At 45.1% G+C, this 19,984-nt stretch overlaps 1 protein-coding gene across 2 annotated transcripts in view; it reads left to right on the top strand.

Annotated features, from left to right (window-relative positions):
- Positions 1–434: 434 nt before the first annotated feature.
- The window catches only part of IL22RA1 (interleukin 22 receptor subunit alpha 1), a 29,524-nt gene continuing 9,974 nt past the window's right edge, over positions 435–19,984 (top strand). Inside the window, exons 1-5 of one of the 2 annotated variants that reach the window (XM_061148204.1) lie at positions 435–470; positions 659–920; positions 5,027–5,159; positions 6,296–6,474; positions 11,606–11,781. In XM_061148204.1, coding sequence (XP_061004187.1) covers positions 450–470; positions 659–920; positions 5,027–5,159; positions 6,296–6,474; positions 11,606–11,781 — 771 coding nt within the window. In that variant the 5' untranslated portion in view covers positions 435–449. Of the gene's footprint in view, positions 471–579; positions 921–5,026; positions 5,160–6,295; positions 6,475–11,605; positions 11,782–19,984 lie in introns of those variants that run through there. The other variant, XM_061148205.1, reaches the window with a different exon arrangement.

Below are 19,984 nucleotides of genomic sequence, written 5' to 3'. Positions count from 1 at the left end.
CAGTGGATATCATGTAATCCCTATAGATCCAGCTGCACATGATGGGACAGCTTGGGTGAGCAGTTTGAATCTTCATGGTCCCCAATCAAAAGCCCATTCCTGAATTTTGCCCCCATCTCTAGCACAGTAGAACAAGTCACTGAAATCTCAGATCCTTTTTTTTTCCCCTAATGTTTTGCAGGTTCCAAATTCCCAAGGCTCAAGGTAGGAGGGCCTGGGCTTCTCACCCCCAGCAGCCTCTCTGGGTGGAAAGCTATTCCCAAGCCCAGCATCCATCATGGCGGACCTACATAAATACATAGCACAAGACACAAGCAAAGACATTTATCTCTTCTTGCCAGAACAAAACCAAGGAGTCTAGCTTTTCCTCTGCCACAAGGAACTTTCCAGAACATATCTTTTGCTCCTGCCTCTGCTCCAGTTGCTTTCCTCAGGGTGAATCCCTGTGGATGGAATCACCGGAGCAAAAGGTAATTTGTAAGTTGCAAGCTCTTGATACCCAGTGCCAACTTGCTCCCAGATAAGGCTGTACATCACGGATTATTTTTGTCTTTTCTGCCTATCAGTTCCCTAATAAAGCACTGAAGTCTTAGGATGAATCAGCCACCGGACCAGATAAACAAGCCAGTCCGTCACTGTTGCTGTTTTCTGCACTTAGGAAGGAAACTCCCTTGGATCCCGCCCAGGACCTGGAATTCCGAAGCACACGGACCAGGCACCTTTGTACCCAGCTCCCCACTGCCCAGGTCCCACCTTTCCTCCTTTCCCCGCCCTCGTGCCTGGGTGGAGCCAGCTGCCAAGGCGCCAAAGCTTCTCAGCCCTCCCTCTGGGCTCAGTCTGGAGCGGAGACCGAAAGAGGGCTCTGTGCCCGGCCCCGATGAGGACGCTACTGACCATCCTGGCGGCGGGATCCCTGGTCGGTGAGTGCCCACCACCCTACGGTCAGACGTGCCCCTACCAGGAGTTGATGATCAGGGCTGTCCTCCCCCTGGAACCCCATCCAGCCCCAGCATGAGCAATTTCAGTTTCTTCTCTGCTGGGCTGCACTGGGAGTTTCTGGGGAGAAGTAGATACCAGCTCAGGTTGCTGGGGGGGCAGGGGGGCGGGGGAGAGGGTCCCTGAGATCTTGGGTTCTTCCAGAGACTCAGCTGACCCTTAAGACTCTCACCATTCTGAATCTGTGGATGCTCCCACCCCAGCGGATAGAGAACTAGCTTGAGGGAGACGAACATCCTTGGACAACTCACATCTTTCTGGTGGAAATTGTGCTTCTGTTCCTCTGCTTCTGGCTGGCGCTGGCCTGACTTGGGGAGGTGAGGAAGCATCAAGATGGACAAAGCTTGAGTCCGGCCATTGCCGCCTTCCATGCTCCCCAAGGGAGCCTCTTGCAGCCCCTTTGTGGTAGACCTGAAAGAGCCATCTCTCACAGAGTGCTCAGGTCTGTTTCACTAATAGGTCTTCAAACACCAGCGCTCTTAAGAAAATGGGGCTCAAGGGCATAGTCTTCACAGCCAATAAAGTAGAATTCTTTGATGTATGGTTATGGAGAACTTCAGGACCGGTGCTTGAGATCCTAGATTGTCTCTCTGCTCCCTGAGATGTTTAATAAAATTCAGGGAACTTTCTGAGAAAGTGAAAGCATAGTCCCAGCTGAAGAAGGGGGAGCGGTGGCCGCTGCAAGGTCCCTTCGAGCTCAAGAGCAGGGTAAAGGCCATAAAGGGCTGGAGCTTCCAGCCCCTCCAGTGCCGCGCGTGGTGTGTGCTGCGTGGATGCACGGGGCTTCCAGCTGCCGTCCCAGCCCTCCAGTTCACCCTCCCCTGGGCATCAAGCCGGGCATTCCCAGCACACTGAACTCACGATAAGTTCAGGAGACTTGATGCTTCCCCTGCAAGAGACCCCAGATCTGTCCCTCCAGACCCCCACCCATTCTGGCTGGGGGCCATTGACCCTTCACGATGTGGGACACAGGGGGTACCAGCCTTTAGAAAGTTGTTAGGAGTCTAAGTTCACTCTGGAGACTCAGATGCCTTCTTTGAAACTCTTCAGCTGATTCCAGAGCAAGTTGAATTGCTTTTGCTCGTCTGTCCTTAGCTTCCCAACTGATTGATGTAGAATTGTTTTTCCTAGCAAATGCAAAAACTTCCTTTGATCAGATCTCCCAGGCTGTCAATCTCTAGACAATACACGTGTCCCTATGATTTCACAATGTAGACTTTTACCCAGGAAGTGCAGAAACGATGTGGGCTGAGGAGCCGATGATGAATTTGAGAGGGAAGAGGAATGAGTAGGCAGGAGGAAAGGGGGAGATCTTGTTAGCCCTCAACACCTCCTAAAAGAGGTGGGCTGCCGAGGTCCACCAACCTGACTTCAGGAAGCCAACTTCACTTCCCTCTTGGAAAGTGGTCCCCATCTCCATCCAACCTGGGCCCTTCACCTCCCTAGCACATCCCAGCCTCAGCCACCTGCCTCCTCCAAACCCACGTGGCCCACCCAAGATACTGACCCCAACCAGCCACCCTCCGCCTGCAGACCATAGCCGAGCCCGCCTCCAGGCACACCCTGGCCTTCTCTCAAATCCCTCTCTCTTGCCTGCTCCTGACCTCACCACCTTGCCCGAAGCCACCATTGAGTTCTGACCTCAAGTGGGCTCCCTGCCTCAACTTAAGACTCAGTTCTGAATGCAGGACCCCTCCCTTCAGTGAGTGCATGCTCAGTCACGAAGTCATGTCCAACTCGGTGTGACCCTGTGGACCGTAGCCTGCCAGGTTCCTCTGTCCATGGGATTTTCCAGGCAAGAATTCGAGGAGTGGGTTGCCATACCCTCCTCCAGGGGATCTTCCCGACCCAGGGATCGAACTTGCATCTCTTCTGTCTCCTGCACTGGCAGGCGGGTTCTTTACCATTAGCTCCATCTGAGAATCCCTCGCTCCAGAACAGACCCCAGTTCTGCCAAGACTCAGATCCAAACAAGATCCCAGCCACACCTTGGGACTCAGCATCATATCTATCACATTGGCTAGAGGCAGGAAGAAACCCCTGCGCCCTAAGACTCCAGTCTGGGGGCTCCGAGAACACAAAGAATTCTGCAGCTACTGGGCCTGCCTGATCCACCCAGATTCAAAGGAGGACGTGGCCTTAGATTTAGCACACGGATACACAGCCGAGTCAGGCTGTCCTAAGATACTTTACTTTCCCCACAAATGCCTCCCAAGCCCATGGACCTCTCTTGCAGAAATCCTGTACGTAGACTTGGAGTAGAGGAGTAAATAACGCTCCACTGCCTCACTCTCTGGACCTTCTGGCAGTCATCGTCATTGACTGGGTTGGAGGTGGCAGGAGGCCACACATCACATCAAAGACATGTACACACAGGCCTCAAGGCCTTGACTCAGCTGGGCCTGCACCTGTTTATTTCCCACCCCGGCCAACCAGGCCCTTTGAGCATGCACAGAGCCAGCTGCCGCTCTGGTCGCCATTTTCCTGTGCTCTCCTTTCTTCAGACCAAGCTGGGAGGGCTGAGAGGAGATCTATTTGTAAGTCAAGGGCTCTCATTTACAGTGAAGATTTGCTTCAGGGTCTGTGCCTCCTTCTGGGTCCTCTCCTTGGGGCTCTGGCTTTTGTTGCCCCCTCCTTGGCCCATTGTATCTGCCCCAAAAGCAGGCTAACTGCTGTGATGAGTATTGCACACTGCCTCTCTGAGCCTCAGTTTTCCTCATCCATGAAATGGGCATAACCTACCTCTTCAGGTGGTCAGGAGGATTTGATGCGGAGACTTAGCCCAGTGCCTGGCACTTGATGTGCATTTCAGACATGTCAGCTACTGCTATGGTCCAATTATTTCCATTATAGAGCTGAAGAAATTGAAGTTCTAATGACTTAAACAGCTTCCCCAAGGTCACACTGCCTGTTCAGTTCAGTCCAGTCGCTCAGTCGTGTCCGACTGTTTGCGACCCCACGAAGCTGTATGTGGCCTCGGTCAGCATCCTCCCGCTATGAAATCCATGGGGCTGGAGAAGGCTCCTTTGCCCTCCTCAGCACGTGTGTGGTGGGTGGGCAGGGACTGGACCCACCAACAGAGAGGCAAGGATGCACAAACATCTTCTTCTCCCTTGCTTGAAATTATTGGTTCTAGGAAAGTTACTTCTTAGACATTAGTTGAGTACCTCTAAAACATTCCCTTGGTGAGAACACTGACTTCAGATGGTGCTGAGAAATGAATGAACACAGTAGCAAGTGTCGACAAGGCTGTGGAATAACCGCACCCACTCAGACATCGCTGATGGGAATGTGAGATGGTGCAGTCACTTCTCTGGAAAACAGTTTGGCTGCTCTTCAAAAGTTCAACATAGAATCACCATATGACCCAGAAATACCACTCCTACTGAACTTATGTCCACTTCAAAAACGTGTGCACTAACATTTGCAGCAGCATTACTCAAAATAGCCAGAAAATGGAAACAATCCAAATGTCCATCAGCTGATGGGAGGATAAACAGAATGTGACCTAGCCACACAAGGCAATATGATTCAACCGTAAGAAGTAAATAAGTACCAATTCATGTAATATGGATGAACCGTGAAAACATGATGCTAAGTGAAAGAAGCCAGACACCAAAGGCCAATTGGATGACTTCATTTGTACAAAATGTCCAAATAGGCAAAGTCATTGAGATAGGAAGTAGATTATTGGTTGCCTGGGGCTGGGAGGACGGGGAGGGATGGGAATGAGAGCTCAGGGATACAAGATTTGTTTGGGGGCGATGAACACGTCCTGCAGCAGTGGTCTACACTGCCTTGTGAATATATTTAGGATACCACGGAACTGTATGATTTTAAGTGGTCAATTGTGTGGAATGTGAATCATAGCTCAATAAAAAGGAAAAAAAGAAGTGAAGGGAGCGGGAGGGTCAGCTAGCACAGTCTCCTGCTAAGTGGTTGCTGGCTCACCCCCTCAGCTGGCAACTCGAAAGGGGGCTAGGGCAGGGTCTATGCACCCACCTGCTCACCCTGCTCCCACTTCTGGCAGCTCACATCGCTGAGGACACCTCGGACCTCCTTCAGCACGTGAAGTTCCAGTCCAGCAACTTCGAAAACATCCTGACGTGGGACGGCAGGCCGGAGAGTGCCCCTGACACCGTCTACAGCGTCCAGTATAAGACGTAGGCTCCCCAGCAACGTGACCCCTTTGACTCTGCTCTGAAACCAAAGAAAACCCTCCCCTCTTCCATATGTCCCCACATCCCCCTTGGACCCAGACTGGTGTCACTCAGCAACCCTCCCCCAAGACATGGCTTTGTTCCTTGATGTTTCTTCTGCAGGGAGAGGTTAGAATGATGGTTACAAGTATGGGCTCTGAAGGCAAACTCCAGCCCCTCATCCTATAACCCCGGGCAGGTAGATAAATTCACCAAGCCTCCATTTCCCATCCATGAAGTAAAGATAGCAATAATACCTTCCTCTTAGGGTTGTTGGATGGGTTAAGTGAGTCATTAGCATGTGTGCCTGGCAAAAAACAAATGCCCAACCATTGCTTTGTTATTTGGGGAAGACTAAGTCAGCAACCAGGTGGCGCTAGTGGTAAAGAACCTGCCTGCTGACGCAGGTAGACGGAAGAGACGCTGGTTCCACCCCTGAGTCAGGAAGATGCCCTGGAGGAGGGCATGGCAACCCACTCCAGTATTCTTGCCTGGAGAATCCCACGGACGGGGAGCCTGGTAGGCTGTAGTCTATAGAGTTGCGCAGAGTCGGACACAACTGAAGTGACTGAGCACGCACGCCAGTCAACAAAAAGTCATGCTCACCCCCTCCAGCCCCCACCCAGCCCCATTCCTGCTCATCTCCCTTCCCAGGCAGGAGAGGGGGGTTGCATGGGCTCAGCAATCTGCAAACCTGGGTGCCATTCCTGGTCCTGCCACTTCATCCTGTGGCAAGTCACTTGCCCTCTCCGAGGCCCAGGTCCCTGACCTTTAAATGGGCCTACCAGTGCCCAGAATATGAACTCAAACTGTCTGAGTTCACATCCTGGCTCCCTGCATGCATGACGCAAACACCTGGGCAAATTTTACTTCCTGAAGCCCCAGCTTCCTGACTTGAAAAGGAAGGAAGATATTAATAATGTGTGAACCTCGCAACACTGTTGTGAGGTTGATCTGAAGACTAACAGATCATCTGCATAAAAAGCCTGGGACACACGTGCTAAGTAAATATTCAATATCGTTATCAATATTAATAAACCACAGGCTGGCTGCCAAGCCTGTTCATGAAGGGTGTGCTCCAGCCCCTCCCTGGCCCACAGGTATGGAGAAGGAGAGTGGTTGGAAAAGGAGGGCTGCCAGCGGATCACCCGGAAATCCTGCAACCTTACCATGGAGACAGGCAACCTCACTGAGCTCTACTACGCCCGGGTCACCGCCATTGACGGGTCAGGCCGGTCTGCCACCAAGATGACCGACCGCTTCAACTCACTGCAGCACAGTGAGTGGGGGACTTTCGTTGCACGGGATCTGGGGTGCGAGGATGGCCTTTTCCCCTCTGGAGTGGGTGGAGCGTCCAGAGGGGCTCTGCCTCTCAGAGCCAGTTAAGGATGTGGCTTTTACGGAAGACGCCCCAGACTGGACAGCATCCCCCATGTGGATCCCCCATCTTTCTCCATCTCTAGACCTCTCGTATGCAGACCACATTCACCTTACCACTTTAGTGCAACCAAGCCCTCCTAACTCCATCCCCCTACTCCTTGTTTGACTCTTTTCCAATCCTCAGACATGGTTTCAGTTTCAACATCACCTCCTAAGTGAATATCCCCACCACACAGCCCCAACAACTCCCTTTTATGATACAGGTCATCACCTGCTATTTTCCATCACCATGAACTGTCCACTGACTTCAGAGCTCAGATCATAACCTGTCTTTATTGTTTGCTTGCATGGGTATCATCTGAATTGAAATGTGAGCTCCATGAAGGCATGCGTGGGCATGGGATCCACTGTATTCCTAGTCCCTAACGTAGCGCCTGGCACATAGGAGATGCTCCATACATAACTGATGAAGGGTTAAATGGGTGGATGGGTAAATGGATGAGTCATTAAACTTCTCACGCAAGTTAAGCTGGTGATGTTCACTAACTGACTTAAAAGTCACATGGTCTTTTAAGAAAATAAAAAATAAAATTCAGCAAGTTATTTTATATTGTCTCTCAGGTTGTTCAATTAATGCATAGTTATTGTAGGAAATTTGGAAAATACAGAAATACGCAAAGAAAAATAAAGCTAAGCCCAAATAATCTGAACACTTAAACATAACCACAGTTACTAGCAGCTGTATCTACTCTTTTGTGACCAGGTGGTTTGTTTTTCATATCATGGTATCATGAACACTTCAGTTCATTTCAGTCGCTCAGTCGTGTCCGACTCTTTGCGACCCCGTGAATTGCAGCATGCCAGGCCTCCCTGTCCATCACAAAATCCCGGAGTTTATTCAAACTCAAGTCCATCGAGTCGGTGATGCCATCCAACCATCTCACCCTCTGTCGCCCCCTTCTCCTCCTGCCCCCAATCCCTCCCAGCATCAGGGTCTTTTCCAATGAGTCAACTCTTCACATGAGGTGGCCAAAGTATTGGAGTTTCAGCTTCAACACCAGTCCTTCCAATGAACACCCAGGACTGATCTCCTTTAGGATGGACTGGTTGGATCTCTTTGCAGTCCAAGGGACTCTCAAGAGTCTTCTCCAACACCACAGTTCAAAACCATCAATTCTTTGGCACTCAACTTTCTTCACAGTCCAACTCTCACATCCATACATGACCACTGGAAAAACCATAGCCTTGACTAGACGGACTTTTGTTGGCAAAGTAATGTCTCTGCTTTTTAATATGCTATCTAGGTTGGTCATAACTTTTCTTCCAAGGAGTAAGCGTCTTTTAATTTCATGGCTGCAATCACCATCAGCAGTGATTTTGGAACCCCAAAAAATAAAGTCTGCCACTGTTTCCACTGTTTCCCCATCTATTTGCCATGAAGTGATGGTACCAGATGCCATGATCTTAGTTTTCTGAATGTTGAGCTTTAAGTCAACGTTTTCATTCTCATCAAGAGGCTTTTTAGTTCCTCTTCACTTTCTGCCATAAGGGTGCTGTCATCTGCATATCTGAGGTTATTGATATTTCTCCTGGCAATCTTGATTCCAGCTTGTGCTTCTTCCAGCTCAGCATTTCTCACGATGTACTCTGCATATAAGTTAAATAAGCAGGGTGACAATATACAGCCTTGACATACTCCTTTTCCTATTTGGAACCAGTCTGTTGTTCCATGTCCAGTTCTAACTGTTGCTTCCTGACCTGCATACAGGCTTCTCAATAGGCAGGTCAGGTGGTCTGGTATTCCCATCTCTCAGAATTTTCCACAGTTTGTTGTGATCCACACAGTCAAAGGCTTTGGCATAGTCAATAAAGCAGAAATAGATGTTTTTCTGGAACTCTCTTATTTTTCAATGATCTAGCGGATGTTGGCAATTTGATCTCTGGTTCCTCTGCTTTTTCTAAAACCAGCTTGAACATCAGGAAGTTCACGGTTCATGTATTGCTGAAACCTGGCTTAGAGAATTTTGAGCATTACTTTACTAGCATGTGAGATGAGTGCAATTGTGCAGTAGTTTGAGCATTCTTTGACATTGCCTTTCTTTGGGATTGGAATGAAACCTGACCTTTTCCATTCCTGTGGCCACTGCTGAGTTTTCCAAATTTGCTGGCATATTGAGTGCAGCACATCAATAGTATCCTCTTTCAGGATTTGAAATAGTTCAGCTGGAATTCCATCACCTCCACTAGCTTTGTTCGTAGTGATGCTTTCTAAGGCCCACTTGACTTCACATTCCAGGATGTCTGGCTCTAGGTGAGTGATCACACCATTGTGATTATCTGGGTCATGAAGATCTTTTTTGTACAGTTCTTCTGTGTATTCTTTCCACCTCTTCTTAATATCTTCTGCTTCTGTTAGGTCCCTACCATTTCTGTCCTTTATGAGCCCATCTTGGCATGAAATGTTCCCTTGGCATCTCTAATTTTTTTTTGAAGAGATCTCTAGTCTTTCCCATTCTACTGTTTTCCTCTATTTCTTTGCACTGATCACTGAGGAAGGTTTTCTTATCTCTCCTTGCTATTCTTTGTAACTCTACACTCAAATGGGAATCTTTCCTTTTCTCCTTTGCTTTTTGTTTCTCTTCTTTTCACAGCTATTTGTAAGGCCTCCTCACACAGCCATTTTGCTTTTTTGCATTTCTTTTCCATGAGGATGGTCTTGATCCCTGTCTCCTGTAAAATGTCACGAACTCTGTCTGTAGTTCTTCAGGCACTCTGTCTATCAGATCTAGTCCCTTAAATCTATTTCTCACTTTCACTGTATAATCATAAGGGATTTGATTTAGGTCATATCTGAATGGTCTAGTGGTTTTCCCTACTTTCTTGAATTTAAGTCTGAATTTGGCAATAAGGAGTTCATGATCTGAGCCACAGTCAGCTCCCGGTCTTATTTTAGCTGACTATATATAGTTTCTCCATCTTTGGCTGCAAAGAATATAATCAATCTGATTTTGATGTTGACCATCTGGTGATGTCCATGTGTAGCATCTTCTCTTGTGTTGTTGGAAGAGGGTGTTTGCTATGCCCAGTGTGTTCTCTTGGCAAAACTATTAGCCTTTGACCCGCTTCATTCTGTACTCCAAGGCCAAAGTTGCCTGTTACTCCAGGTGTTTCTTCACTTCCTATTTTTGCATTCCAGTCCCCTATAATGAAAAGGACATCTTTTTGGGGTGTTAGTTCTAAAAGGTCTTATAGGTCTTCATAGAACTGTTCAGCTTCAGCTTCTTCAGCATTACTGGTAGGGGCATAGGCTTGGATTACCATGATATTGAATGGTTTGCCTTGGAAACAAACAGAGATCATTCTGTCGTTCTTGAGATTGCATCCAAGTACTGCATTTCTAACTCTTTTGTTGACTATGATGGCTACTCCATTTCTTCTAAGGGATTCCTGCCCACAGTAGTAGATATAATGGTCATCTGAGTTAAATTCACCCATTCCAGTCCATTTTAGTTCGCTGATTCCTAGAATGTCGACATTCACTCTTGCCATCTCCTGTTTGACCACTTCCAATTTTCCTTGATTCATGGACCTAACATTCCAGGTTCCTATGCAATATTGCTCTTTATAGCATCAGACCTTGCTTCTGTCACCAGTCACATCCACAGCTGGGTATTGTTTTTGCCTTGGCTCCATCCCTTCATTCTTTCTGGAGTTATTTCTCCACTGATCTCCAGTAGCATATTGGGCACCTACCGACCTGGGGAGTTCTTCTTTCAGTATCCTATCATTTTGCCTTTTCATACTGTTCATGGGGTTCTCAAGGCAACAATACTGAAGTGGTTTGCCGTTCTCTTCTCCAGTGGACCACATTCTGTCAGACGTCTCCACCATGACCCGTCCGTCCTGGGTGGCCCCCCACGGCATGGCTCAGTCTCACTGAGTTAGACACGGCTGTGGTCCTGTGATCAGATTGGCCAGTTTTCTGTGATTATGGCTTCAGTGTGTCTGCCCTCTGATGCCCTCTCGAAACACTTACCATCTTACTTGGGTTTCTCTTACCTTGGACGTGGGGTATCTCTTCACGGCTGCTCCAGCAAAGCACAGCTACTGCTCTTTACCCTGGATGAGGGGTATCTCCTCAGGGCTGCCCCTCCTGACCTTGAACGTGGAGTAGCTCCTCTTGGCCCTCCCGGGCCCACGCAGCTGCTGCTCCTCGGATATTCCAAATAGGCAGATGTCATTAAATACTTTTCCACATCATGGTATCTCACAACTACAAAAATGATCCATTCTATGGAGGTACTTTAACTGACTTCCCTGATTCCCTTTTTGGAGGCAATCAGTTTTTTTGTTATTGTTGTTTTTTAATAAACAACACTGAAGCAAACATTCTTTTAGTGCAGATCATTTTAATCTTGGAGGTCAATGGACCCTTGAGGACTTTTTATAAGTTAGCTTCGGGGGGAGACATGAATCCCTGAAATTGTTTGCAAGATTTTTGTATATGTACATTTTGGGGGAGCAAAGAACCATAGCATTCATCAAATTTACAAAAGGGTCTATAAACCAGGAAAGGTCATTTGGTTATTTGGAAAATTCATCTTGAGAGAGATTGAAGTCTTGGGCCTTGCCTTTGAGGTTGCATCAATGATATTGCAAACCGCAAACATTCTTCAGGATGCATAGTTGAAACATCACTCCCCAAAACTCTCATTGCCAAGGTGTCCAACAAGACTCGAGGTAGGGATGTATGGAGGCTGGGGCAAGGGCATGATCAGCCTAGGGGGCCAGGGCCCCTCTCCCTGGGCTCTTCCGACCACCCTTGGTCACTCCTTTGCCAACCTTACACCCAAGCACCAGTCGCGTCTCTTCTCACCTATTAATTTAGTGGATGCTTTCAGAAACATGGCTGGGGTTGGGGTGGGAGGGGGTGGGAAGCAGTCATTTCCCAAGGTCCACGGCAGCCTCTCAGACACTTCTGACTGATTCCAACTGTTTCATTTCTTTTTCTCTCTCTCTCCCTTTTCTAGCTATCATCAAACCACCTGATGTGACCTGTATCCCCGAGGTGAGATCCATCAAGATGATTGTCCATCCCAGCTACACACCAATCCGCGCACGGAATGGCCACCAGCTGACCTTGGAGAACATCTTCCAAGGCCTGCTCTACCGCTTAAAGCTGCGCATCAACCACACCTACCAAATGGTAAATGAAGGGTAAATATACACACCACCGTGGTCCTCCCCTGCCTCCAAAACCCATTTTCCTCTCTGCATTGTTTTAAGTAGAAATGAGATGTGTTATATAAATCAGCATTTCTCAAAATACATCTACAGCTACCTCTTGTAGATTCACGCACACAATAGCATGCTAAAGTCTCTGACAAGTCCTGCAAACTCAAGACTCCAGTTTCAGTTTGTTTAATACAACTGTTCTCACATATTTGATCAGAGAAAGTCCCTTTATTTTGCATTACATGTTTTGTTTTGTTTTGCCTAAGGCCTTCTAGCATTCTGAAGAACATCTTCTATTAACATTCTCACATGTCCACTTTGGAAAATACTGGAATCAGTTTCTTTTGTTGTCCAGTCCCTAAGTCATGTCCAACTCTTTGCAACCCCGTGGACTGCCCCACAGGATTCCCTGTCCTTCACTATCTCCTGAAGTTTGCTCAAACTCATGTCCATTGAGTCAGTGATGCCATCCAACCATCTCATTCTCTGTCGTCCCCTTCTCCTACCTTCAATCTTTCCCAGCATCAGGGTCTTTTCCAATGAGTCAACTCTCGGCATCAGGTGGCCAAAGTTTTGGAGTTTCAGCTTCAGCATCAGTCCTTCCAACAAAAATTCAGGGTTGATTTCCTTAAGGTTTGACTGGCTTGATCTCTATCTCCTTGCTGTCCAAGGAACTCGCAAGAGTCTGCTCAAGCACCACAGTTCGAAAGCATCAATTCTTTGGTGCTCAACCTTCCTTATGGGTCAGTTCTCACATCCATACATGACTGCTGGAAAAACCATAGTTTTGACTATATGGACTTTTGTTGGCAAAGTAATGTCTCTGCTTTTTAATATACTATCTAGGTTTGTCATCGCTTTTCTTCCAAAGAGCAAGCATCTTTTAATTTTGTGAATGCAGTCACCATCCACAGTGATTTTGGAGCCCAAGAAAATAAAATCTGTCACTATTTCCACTTTTTCCCCATCTATTTGCCATGAAGTGGTGGGATCAGATATCGTGATCTTTGTTTTTTAGTGTTGAATTTTAAGCCAGCTTTTTCACTCTCCTCTTTCACTTTCATCAAGAGGCTCTTTAGTTTCTCTTTGCTTTCTGCCTTTAGGTTGGTATCATCTGCATATCTGAGGTTGTTGATATTTCTTCCAACAATCTTGATTCCAGCTTGTGTTTCATCCAGCCCAGTATTTCTCATGATGTACTCTGCATATAAGTACAATAAGCAGGATAATAATATATAGCTTTGATGTACTCCTTTCCCAATTTGGAACCAGTCGATTGTTCCATGTCTGGTTCTAACTATTGCTCTTTGACCTGCATACAGATTTCTCAGGAGGCAGGTAAAGTGGTCTGGTATTCACATCTCTTGAAGAATTTTCCACAGTTTGTTGTGAACCACACAGTCAAAGGCTTTGGTGTAGTCAATAAAGCAGAAGTAGAATGTTTTTCTGGAATTCTCTTGCTTTTCTTATGATCCAACAGATATTGGCAATTTGATTGCTGGTTCCTCTGCCTTTTCTAAATCCAGTCTGAACATCTGGAAGTTATTGGTTCATGTACTGTTGAAGCCTAGCTTGGAGAATTTTGAGCATTATTTTGCTAGCATGTGAAATGAGTGCAATTGTGTGGTAGTTTGAGCATTATTTGGCATTGCCTTTCTTTGGAATTGGAATGAAAACTGCCCTCTTCCAGTCCTGTGGCCACTGCTGAGTTTTCCAAATTTGCTGGCATATTGAGTGCAGCACATTAATAGTATCCTCTTTCAGGATCTGAAATAGTTCAGCTGGAATTCCATCACCTCCACTAGCTTTGTTCGTAGAGATGCTTCCTAAGGCCCACTTGACTTCGCATTCCAGGATGTCTGGCTCTAGGCGATTGGTGAGTGACCACACTATCATGGTTATCCAAGTCATTAAGACATTTTTTGTACAGTTCTTTGTGTATTCTTGCCACCTCTTCTTAGGTCCTGTTCTGCTTCTGTTAGGTCCTTGCTGTTTCTGTCCTTTATTACGCCCAACTTTGCAGGAAATGTTCCCTTGGTATCTCTAGATTTCTTGAAGTTCAGTTCAGTTCAGTTCAGTTGCTCAGTCCTGTCCGACTCTTTATGACCCCATGGACTGCAGCACAGCAGGCTTCCCTGTCCATCACCAACTCCTGGAGCTTACTCAAACTTCTTGAAGATATTTCTAGTCTTTCCCATTGTATTGTCTTCCTCTGTTTCTTTGCACTGTTCACTGAAGAAGGCTTTCTAGTCTCTCCTTGCTATTCTTGGGAGCTCTGCATTCTGTTGAGTAAATTTTTCCCTTTCTCCTTTGCCTTTCACTGCTCTTCTTTTCTCAGCTATTTGTAAGTCCTCCTCAGAGAAACTTTTACCTTCTTGCATTTGTTTTTCTTGGGGATGGTTTTGGTCACCGCCTCCTGTGCAATGTCACGAACCTCCGTCCATAGTTCTTCAGGCCCTCTGTCTATCAGATCTAATCCCTTGAATCTATTTGTCACTTTCACTATATAATCATAAGGGATTTGGTTTAGATCATACTTGAATGGCCTACTGGTTTTTCCTACTTTCTTCAATTTAAGTCTGAATTTTGCAATAAGGAGTTCATGATCTGAGCCACAGTCAGCTCCCAATCTTGTTTTTGTTGACTATGGAGAGCTTCTCCATCTTTGGCTGCAAAAAAAAAAAAAATCAATCTGCTTTTGGTATTGACCATCTGATGTGTCCACATGTAGAGTTGTCTCTTGTGTTATTGGAAGAAGGTGTTTGTTATGACCAGTGCGTTCTCTTGGTAAAACTCTGTTAGCCTTTGCCCTGCTTCATCTTGTACTCAAGGAATCAATTTCTACAGCTGCAATTCTTTTTGCTGACTCTCCACTTTTTGTGGGAACTGGATACAGCAGTGTCTTAAGATCAGTAACAATGAAAGGTGGAAGGCAGGGACATAAATTGTCAAACGTTACATATTTCTTTTTGTATTCAGAAAATAAAATATGAAGTATGTCCCCTTACCCCCTGTAGTGTGTGCTACTAATCCATAACTCCACTGAATGACTATTCCTGCACTCAGGGGGTTTATAATCTAATGGGTGTGGCAAGAATGAAAGCAAGAATTCATACAGCTAGAGGCAGAGGGAAACAAGAGTGTGTGAGAGACGGGACAGGGGCTGGAATGAGAGAGAGGAGGTGTCAGCTCAGAGAGATCTGAACAAACCTCTAGAACAGGAGACTCTTGTGCCAATACCAGTTTCTGAGGTGTACCAGGTAATATATGCTGGTTGTGTCATTTATTCCTCATCACACCACTATGAGGTAGGTGATTCTATCTCCATTTTCTGAATAAGAAAGCAGAGGTTCAGAGAGGTTAAGTCACTTGCTCAAGACTGGTCAGCAAATAATAATGTAGTCAAGACTCCAAGCCAGACTTGTCCCAAGCTCACATTCCTCCCCTGCCCCCTTCACTGGTCTACCTTGTCCCACTATGATCAGAGAGAAAAGCAGGGAAACTTAGGATAGTGTTGGAAAGCACAAAACTACCCATTTGAGCTGAATCATAGGGACATGTAGAACAGTTTCTCAATAAATAAACCTGGTCCCAAACCAATGGCATCACAATCTCCTACTGCCTTAGTTTAAAATGCATGTTCTTGGGCCCCCTTATAATCTGCTCCATCAAATTCTAGAGTTTCACCTCTGGGATCTGAATTTTAGTAGGAACCCAGTGATCACTACTTACCCTAAAGTTTAAGAACCACTGATGCAGAGGAACAATGATAACCCTGAAAAGACAGGCTGGGGCCATGCTGTAGAGGTCTGGAGGGCAGATGGAGGAATCAGGAGTCTTTATTTGCTTCGGTTGTCAAGGGGAGTGAATAGAGATTACTGAGCAGGAAGAGGCTTTATCACAACTCATTTTGGGCAAATATTTGGGGTTTGAATGAATATTTTATTGTTACTGATTTACAGTTTAATTCAGTTTGTGACCAGAGAACATATTCTGTATGAGTTCACTCCTTTATGGAGACTTGTTTTATGGCCCAGCATATGGGCTATCTTGGTGAATGTTTCACATGCCCTCGAAAAGAATATGTGTTTTGCGGGTGTTTTGTGGAGTGTTCTACAAATACCAATTAGATAAAGGCGGCTAAGAGTGTCATTCATATCTTCTATGTCTTTCCTGATTTGGGGAAGCTCTATTGTTCTCTTAATTGCTGAGAGTATTACAATATCCAGCTTTGATTATGGACTTGTCTATTTTCCCCTTTAATTCTGTGCATATTCGAAACTTTATTATCAGACAGTTACAGACATGGTTGTTACAGCCTCCTGGTGAACTGACCCTTTCATCATTATGAATTGTCCCCTTTTATCTCTAGTAATACTCTTTTTATTGAACTCTACCTTGTCTACTATTAATATAGTGACAGAAGGCAATGGCACCCCACTCCAGTACTCTTACCTGGAAAATCCCATGGAGGGAGAAGCCTGGTAGGCTGCAGTCCATGGGGTCTCGAAGAGTCAGACATGGCTGAGCGACTTCACTTTCACTTTTCACTTTTATGCATTGGAGAAGGAAATGGCAACCCACTCCAGTGTCCTTGCCTGGAGAATCCCAGGGATGGGGTCGCACAGAGTTGGACACGACTGAAGTGACTTAGCAGTAGCAGTAGCCTTGTACTTGGGGCTTCCCTGGTGGCTCAGTGGTAAAAAATCCACCTGCTATTGCAGAAGATGTGGGTTTGATCCCTGGGTCAAGAAGACCCCCTGGAGAAGGAAATGGCAATCCATTCCAGTATTCTTGCCTGGGAATTCCCATGGGCAGAGTCAGAAACAATTTAGCAGCTTAACAACAACAAAGCCTTATATCTATAATTGCATGGCATATTTTTTATATCCATATATTTTCAATCTATCGGTGCCTTTATATTTATTTTTTACATTTTCTTTTATTTTTAATTGGAGGATAATTGCTTTACAATACTGTGATGATTTCTGCCATACATCAACATGAATCAGCCACAGGTATACATGTGTCCCCTCCCTCTTGAACCTTCCTGCTGGTGCCTTTATGTTTAAAATGTATGTCTTTAGACAGCATTCTGATAGTCTTTCCCTTTTTAAGAATTGAGATATAATCACCTACCATAAAATTCACCCCCTTTAAAGTATAGGAATCAGTGGTTTTCATATATTCAAGAAATTTTCCAACCATCACCACTATCTAATTTTGTGTGTTCTATTGATCTGTTTTCAAGTTCTTTGATTCTTCTGTCATCTCCAATCTGTTGTTAAGACTATTCAGTGGGCATTTTTAGATTTTTTTTTCAGTTCTGAAGTCTCTAATTTTTATAGTTTCTATATGTTACTGAAAAACCATTCATTCATTATGAGCACATTTTCCTTAACTTCCTTGAGCATACTTATATTAGCTGGTTGTCCAAGGAGGCCTTATAAATAGCTGAGAAAAGAAGAAAAGTGAAAGGCAAAGGAGAAAAGGAAAGATGCTGCTGCTGCTGCTGCTGCTAAATCGTTTCAGTCATGTCTGACTCTTTGTGACCCCATAGACGGCAGCCTACCAGGCTCCTCCATCCACGGGATTTTCCAGGCAAGAGTATTGAAGTGGGGTGCCATTGCCTTCTCCCAAAGGAAAGATATATCTATTTAAGTGCAGAGTTCCAAAGAATAGTAAGAGAAATAAGAAAACCTTCCTAAGTAATCAGTGCAAAGAAAGAGAGGAAAACAATAAAATGGGGAAAACTAGAGATCTCTTAAAAAAAAATAACAGATACCAAGGGAACATTTCATCCAAAGAAGGGCACAATAAAGGACAGAAAATGTATGGACCTAAGCAGAAGCAGATGATACTAAGAAGAGGTGGCAAGAATACACAGAAGAACTACACAAAAAAGATCTTAATCACCCAGATAAACAGCATGGTGTGATCACTCACCTAGAGCCAGACATCCTGGAATGCGAAGTCAAGTGGGCCTTAGGAAGCATCTCTACGAACAAAGCTAGTGGAGGTGATGGAATTCCAGCTGAACTATTTCAAATCCTGAAAGAGGATACTATTAGTGTGCTGCACTCAATATGCCAGCAAATTTGGAAAACTCAGCAGTGGCCACAGGACTGGAAGAGGGCAGTTTTCATTCCAATTCCAAAGAAAGGCAATGCCAAATAATGCTCAAACTACCACACAATTGCACTCATTTCACATGCTAGCAAAATAACGCTCAAAATTCTCCAAGCTAGGCTTCAACAGTACATGAACCAATAACTTCCAGATGTTCAGACTGGATTTAGAAAAAGTAGAGGAACTAGCGATCAAATTGCCAAGCAAATTGTCAAATTGCCAATTCTGGATCATAGAAAAAGCAAGAGAATTCCAGAAAAACATTCTACTTCTGCTTTATTGACTACACCAAAGCCTTTGACTGTGTGAATCAAAACAAACTGGAAATTTTTTAAGGAGATGGAAATACCAGACCACCTTACCTGCCTCCTGAGAAATCTGCATGCAGGTCAAAGAGCAATAGTTAGAACCAGACATGGAACAACAGACTGGTTCCAAATTGGGAAAGGAGTACATCACAGATGTATATTGTCACCCGGCTTATTTAACTTGTTACAGAGTACATCATGAGAAACACTGGGCTGGATGAAACGCAAGCTGGAATCAAGATTGTCGGGAGAAATATCAATAACCTCAAATATGCAGATGACAACATCTTTATGGCAGAAAGTGGAGAAGAACTAAAGAGCCTCTTGATGAAAGTGAAAGCGAAGAGTGAAAAGGCTGACTTAAAACTCAACATTCAAAAAAATAAGATCATGGCATCCAGGCCCATCACTTCAAGGCAAATAGATGGGGAAACAATGGAAACAGTGACAGACTTTATTTTCTTGGGCTCCAAAATCACTGCAGATGGTGACTGCAGCCATGAAATTAAAAGACCCTTCTCCTTGAAAGAAAAGCTATGACCAACCTAGACAGCATATTAAAAAGCAAAGACATTACTTTGCTGACAAAGGTCCATCTAGTTAAAGCTATGGTTTTTCCAGTAGTCATGTATGGATGTGAGAGTTGGACTATAAAGAAGACTGAGAGGCAACAAATTGATGTTTTTGAACTGTGGTATTGGAGAAGGCTCTTGAGAGTCCCTTGGACTGCAAGACCAAACCAGTCAATCCTAAAGGAAATCAGTCCTGAATATTCATTAGAAGGACTGATGCTGAAAACTGAAACTCCAATACTTTGGCCACCTGATGTGAAGAACTAATTCATTAGGAAAGACCCTGATTCTGGGAAAGATTGAAGGCAGGAGAAGGGGACGACAGGGTTTGAGATGGTTGGAGGCACCACCGACTCGATGGACATGAATTTGAGCCAGCTCCTGGAGTTGGTGATGGACAGGGAGGCCTGGCGTGCTGCAGTCCATGGGGGTTGCAAAGAGCGGACACGACTGAGCAACTTAACTGACTTTAAAATCATTGTCTGCTAATTCAAAAATTTTGGTTACCTTGGGGTAAGTCATAATTAACTGTCTTTTCTCCTGAGTATGGATTACATTTTTTTCTTTTCTATATGCCTAAAAATTTTGGAAAGCATTCCAGACATTGTGAATGATATGTTGAAAGGACTGGGTTCTTATGTTCCTCCAAAGAATATTGATTTTTGTTTGTCTTTCTAGGCACTTAATTTGGCTGAACCTCAAGCTCCAAAATCTCAGTTATTTAATGTTCAGTTGAAATCTTACCTGGACTGCTTGGCGTCTTCTCCATTAGTGCATACCTTAGGTATCAGCCAAGAATTTGGACAAAGTTTATACATAGAGTTTAGGCTTCCCTCTCTAGGAACTTCTCCTATCTGTGGTTTCTCTCCTCACTTTCTAACTTTAATGATTGCCCTGAATTCTGTCTTCTGTTTGTTCAAACCAGTAAGATTACAAGGTTTTTGTCTATCTGTTACCCACCCCATGTGGTATAAATGGGGGCCTGTCCTCAGGCCAAAAGATACTAAAGAGGGAGAAAAATTTATTCAGTGCCATTCCCTTCCTTCTTTCTCCAGTATCTGCCTACTTTATGTACTTTCCAATACCTAAATGTAATTTTTATTTTAACCAGAATTTATAGTTGTTATTTTAGGGGAGATTGGTCCAATAGAAGCTGTAAATTACT

The sequence above is a fragment of the Dama dama genome, chromosome 8, assembly GCF_033118175.1.
Source record: "Dama dama isolate Ldn47 chromosome 8, ASM3311817v1, whole genome shotgun sequence".
Lineage (NCBI taxonomy): Eukaryota > Metazoa > Chordata > Mammalia > Artiodactyla > Cervidae > Dama > Dama dama.
This window is presented reverse-complemented; position numbering and strand designations above follow the sequence as displayed.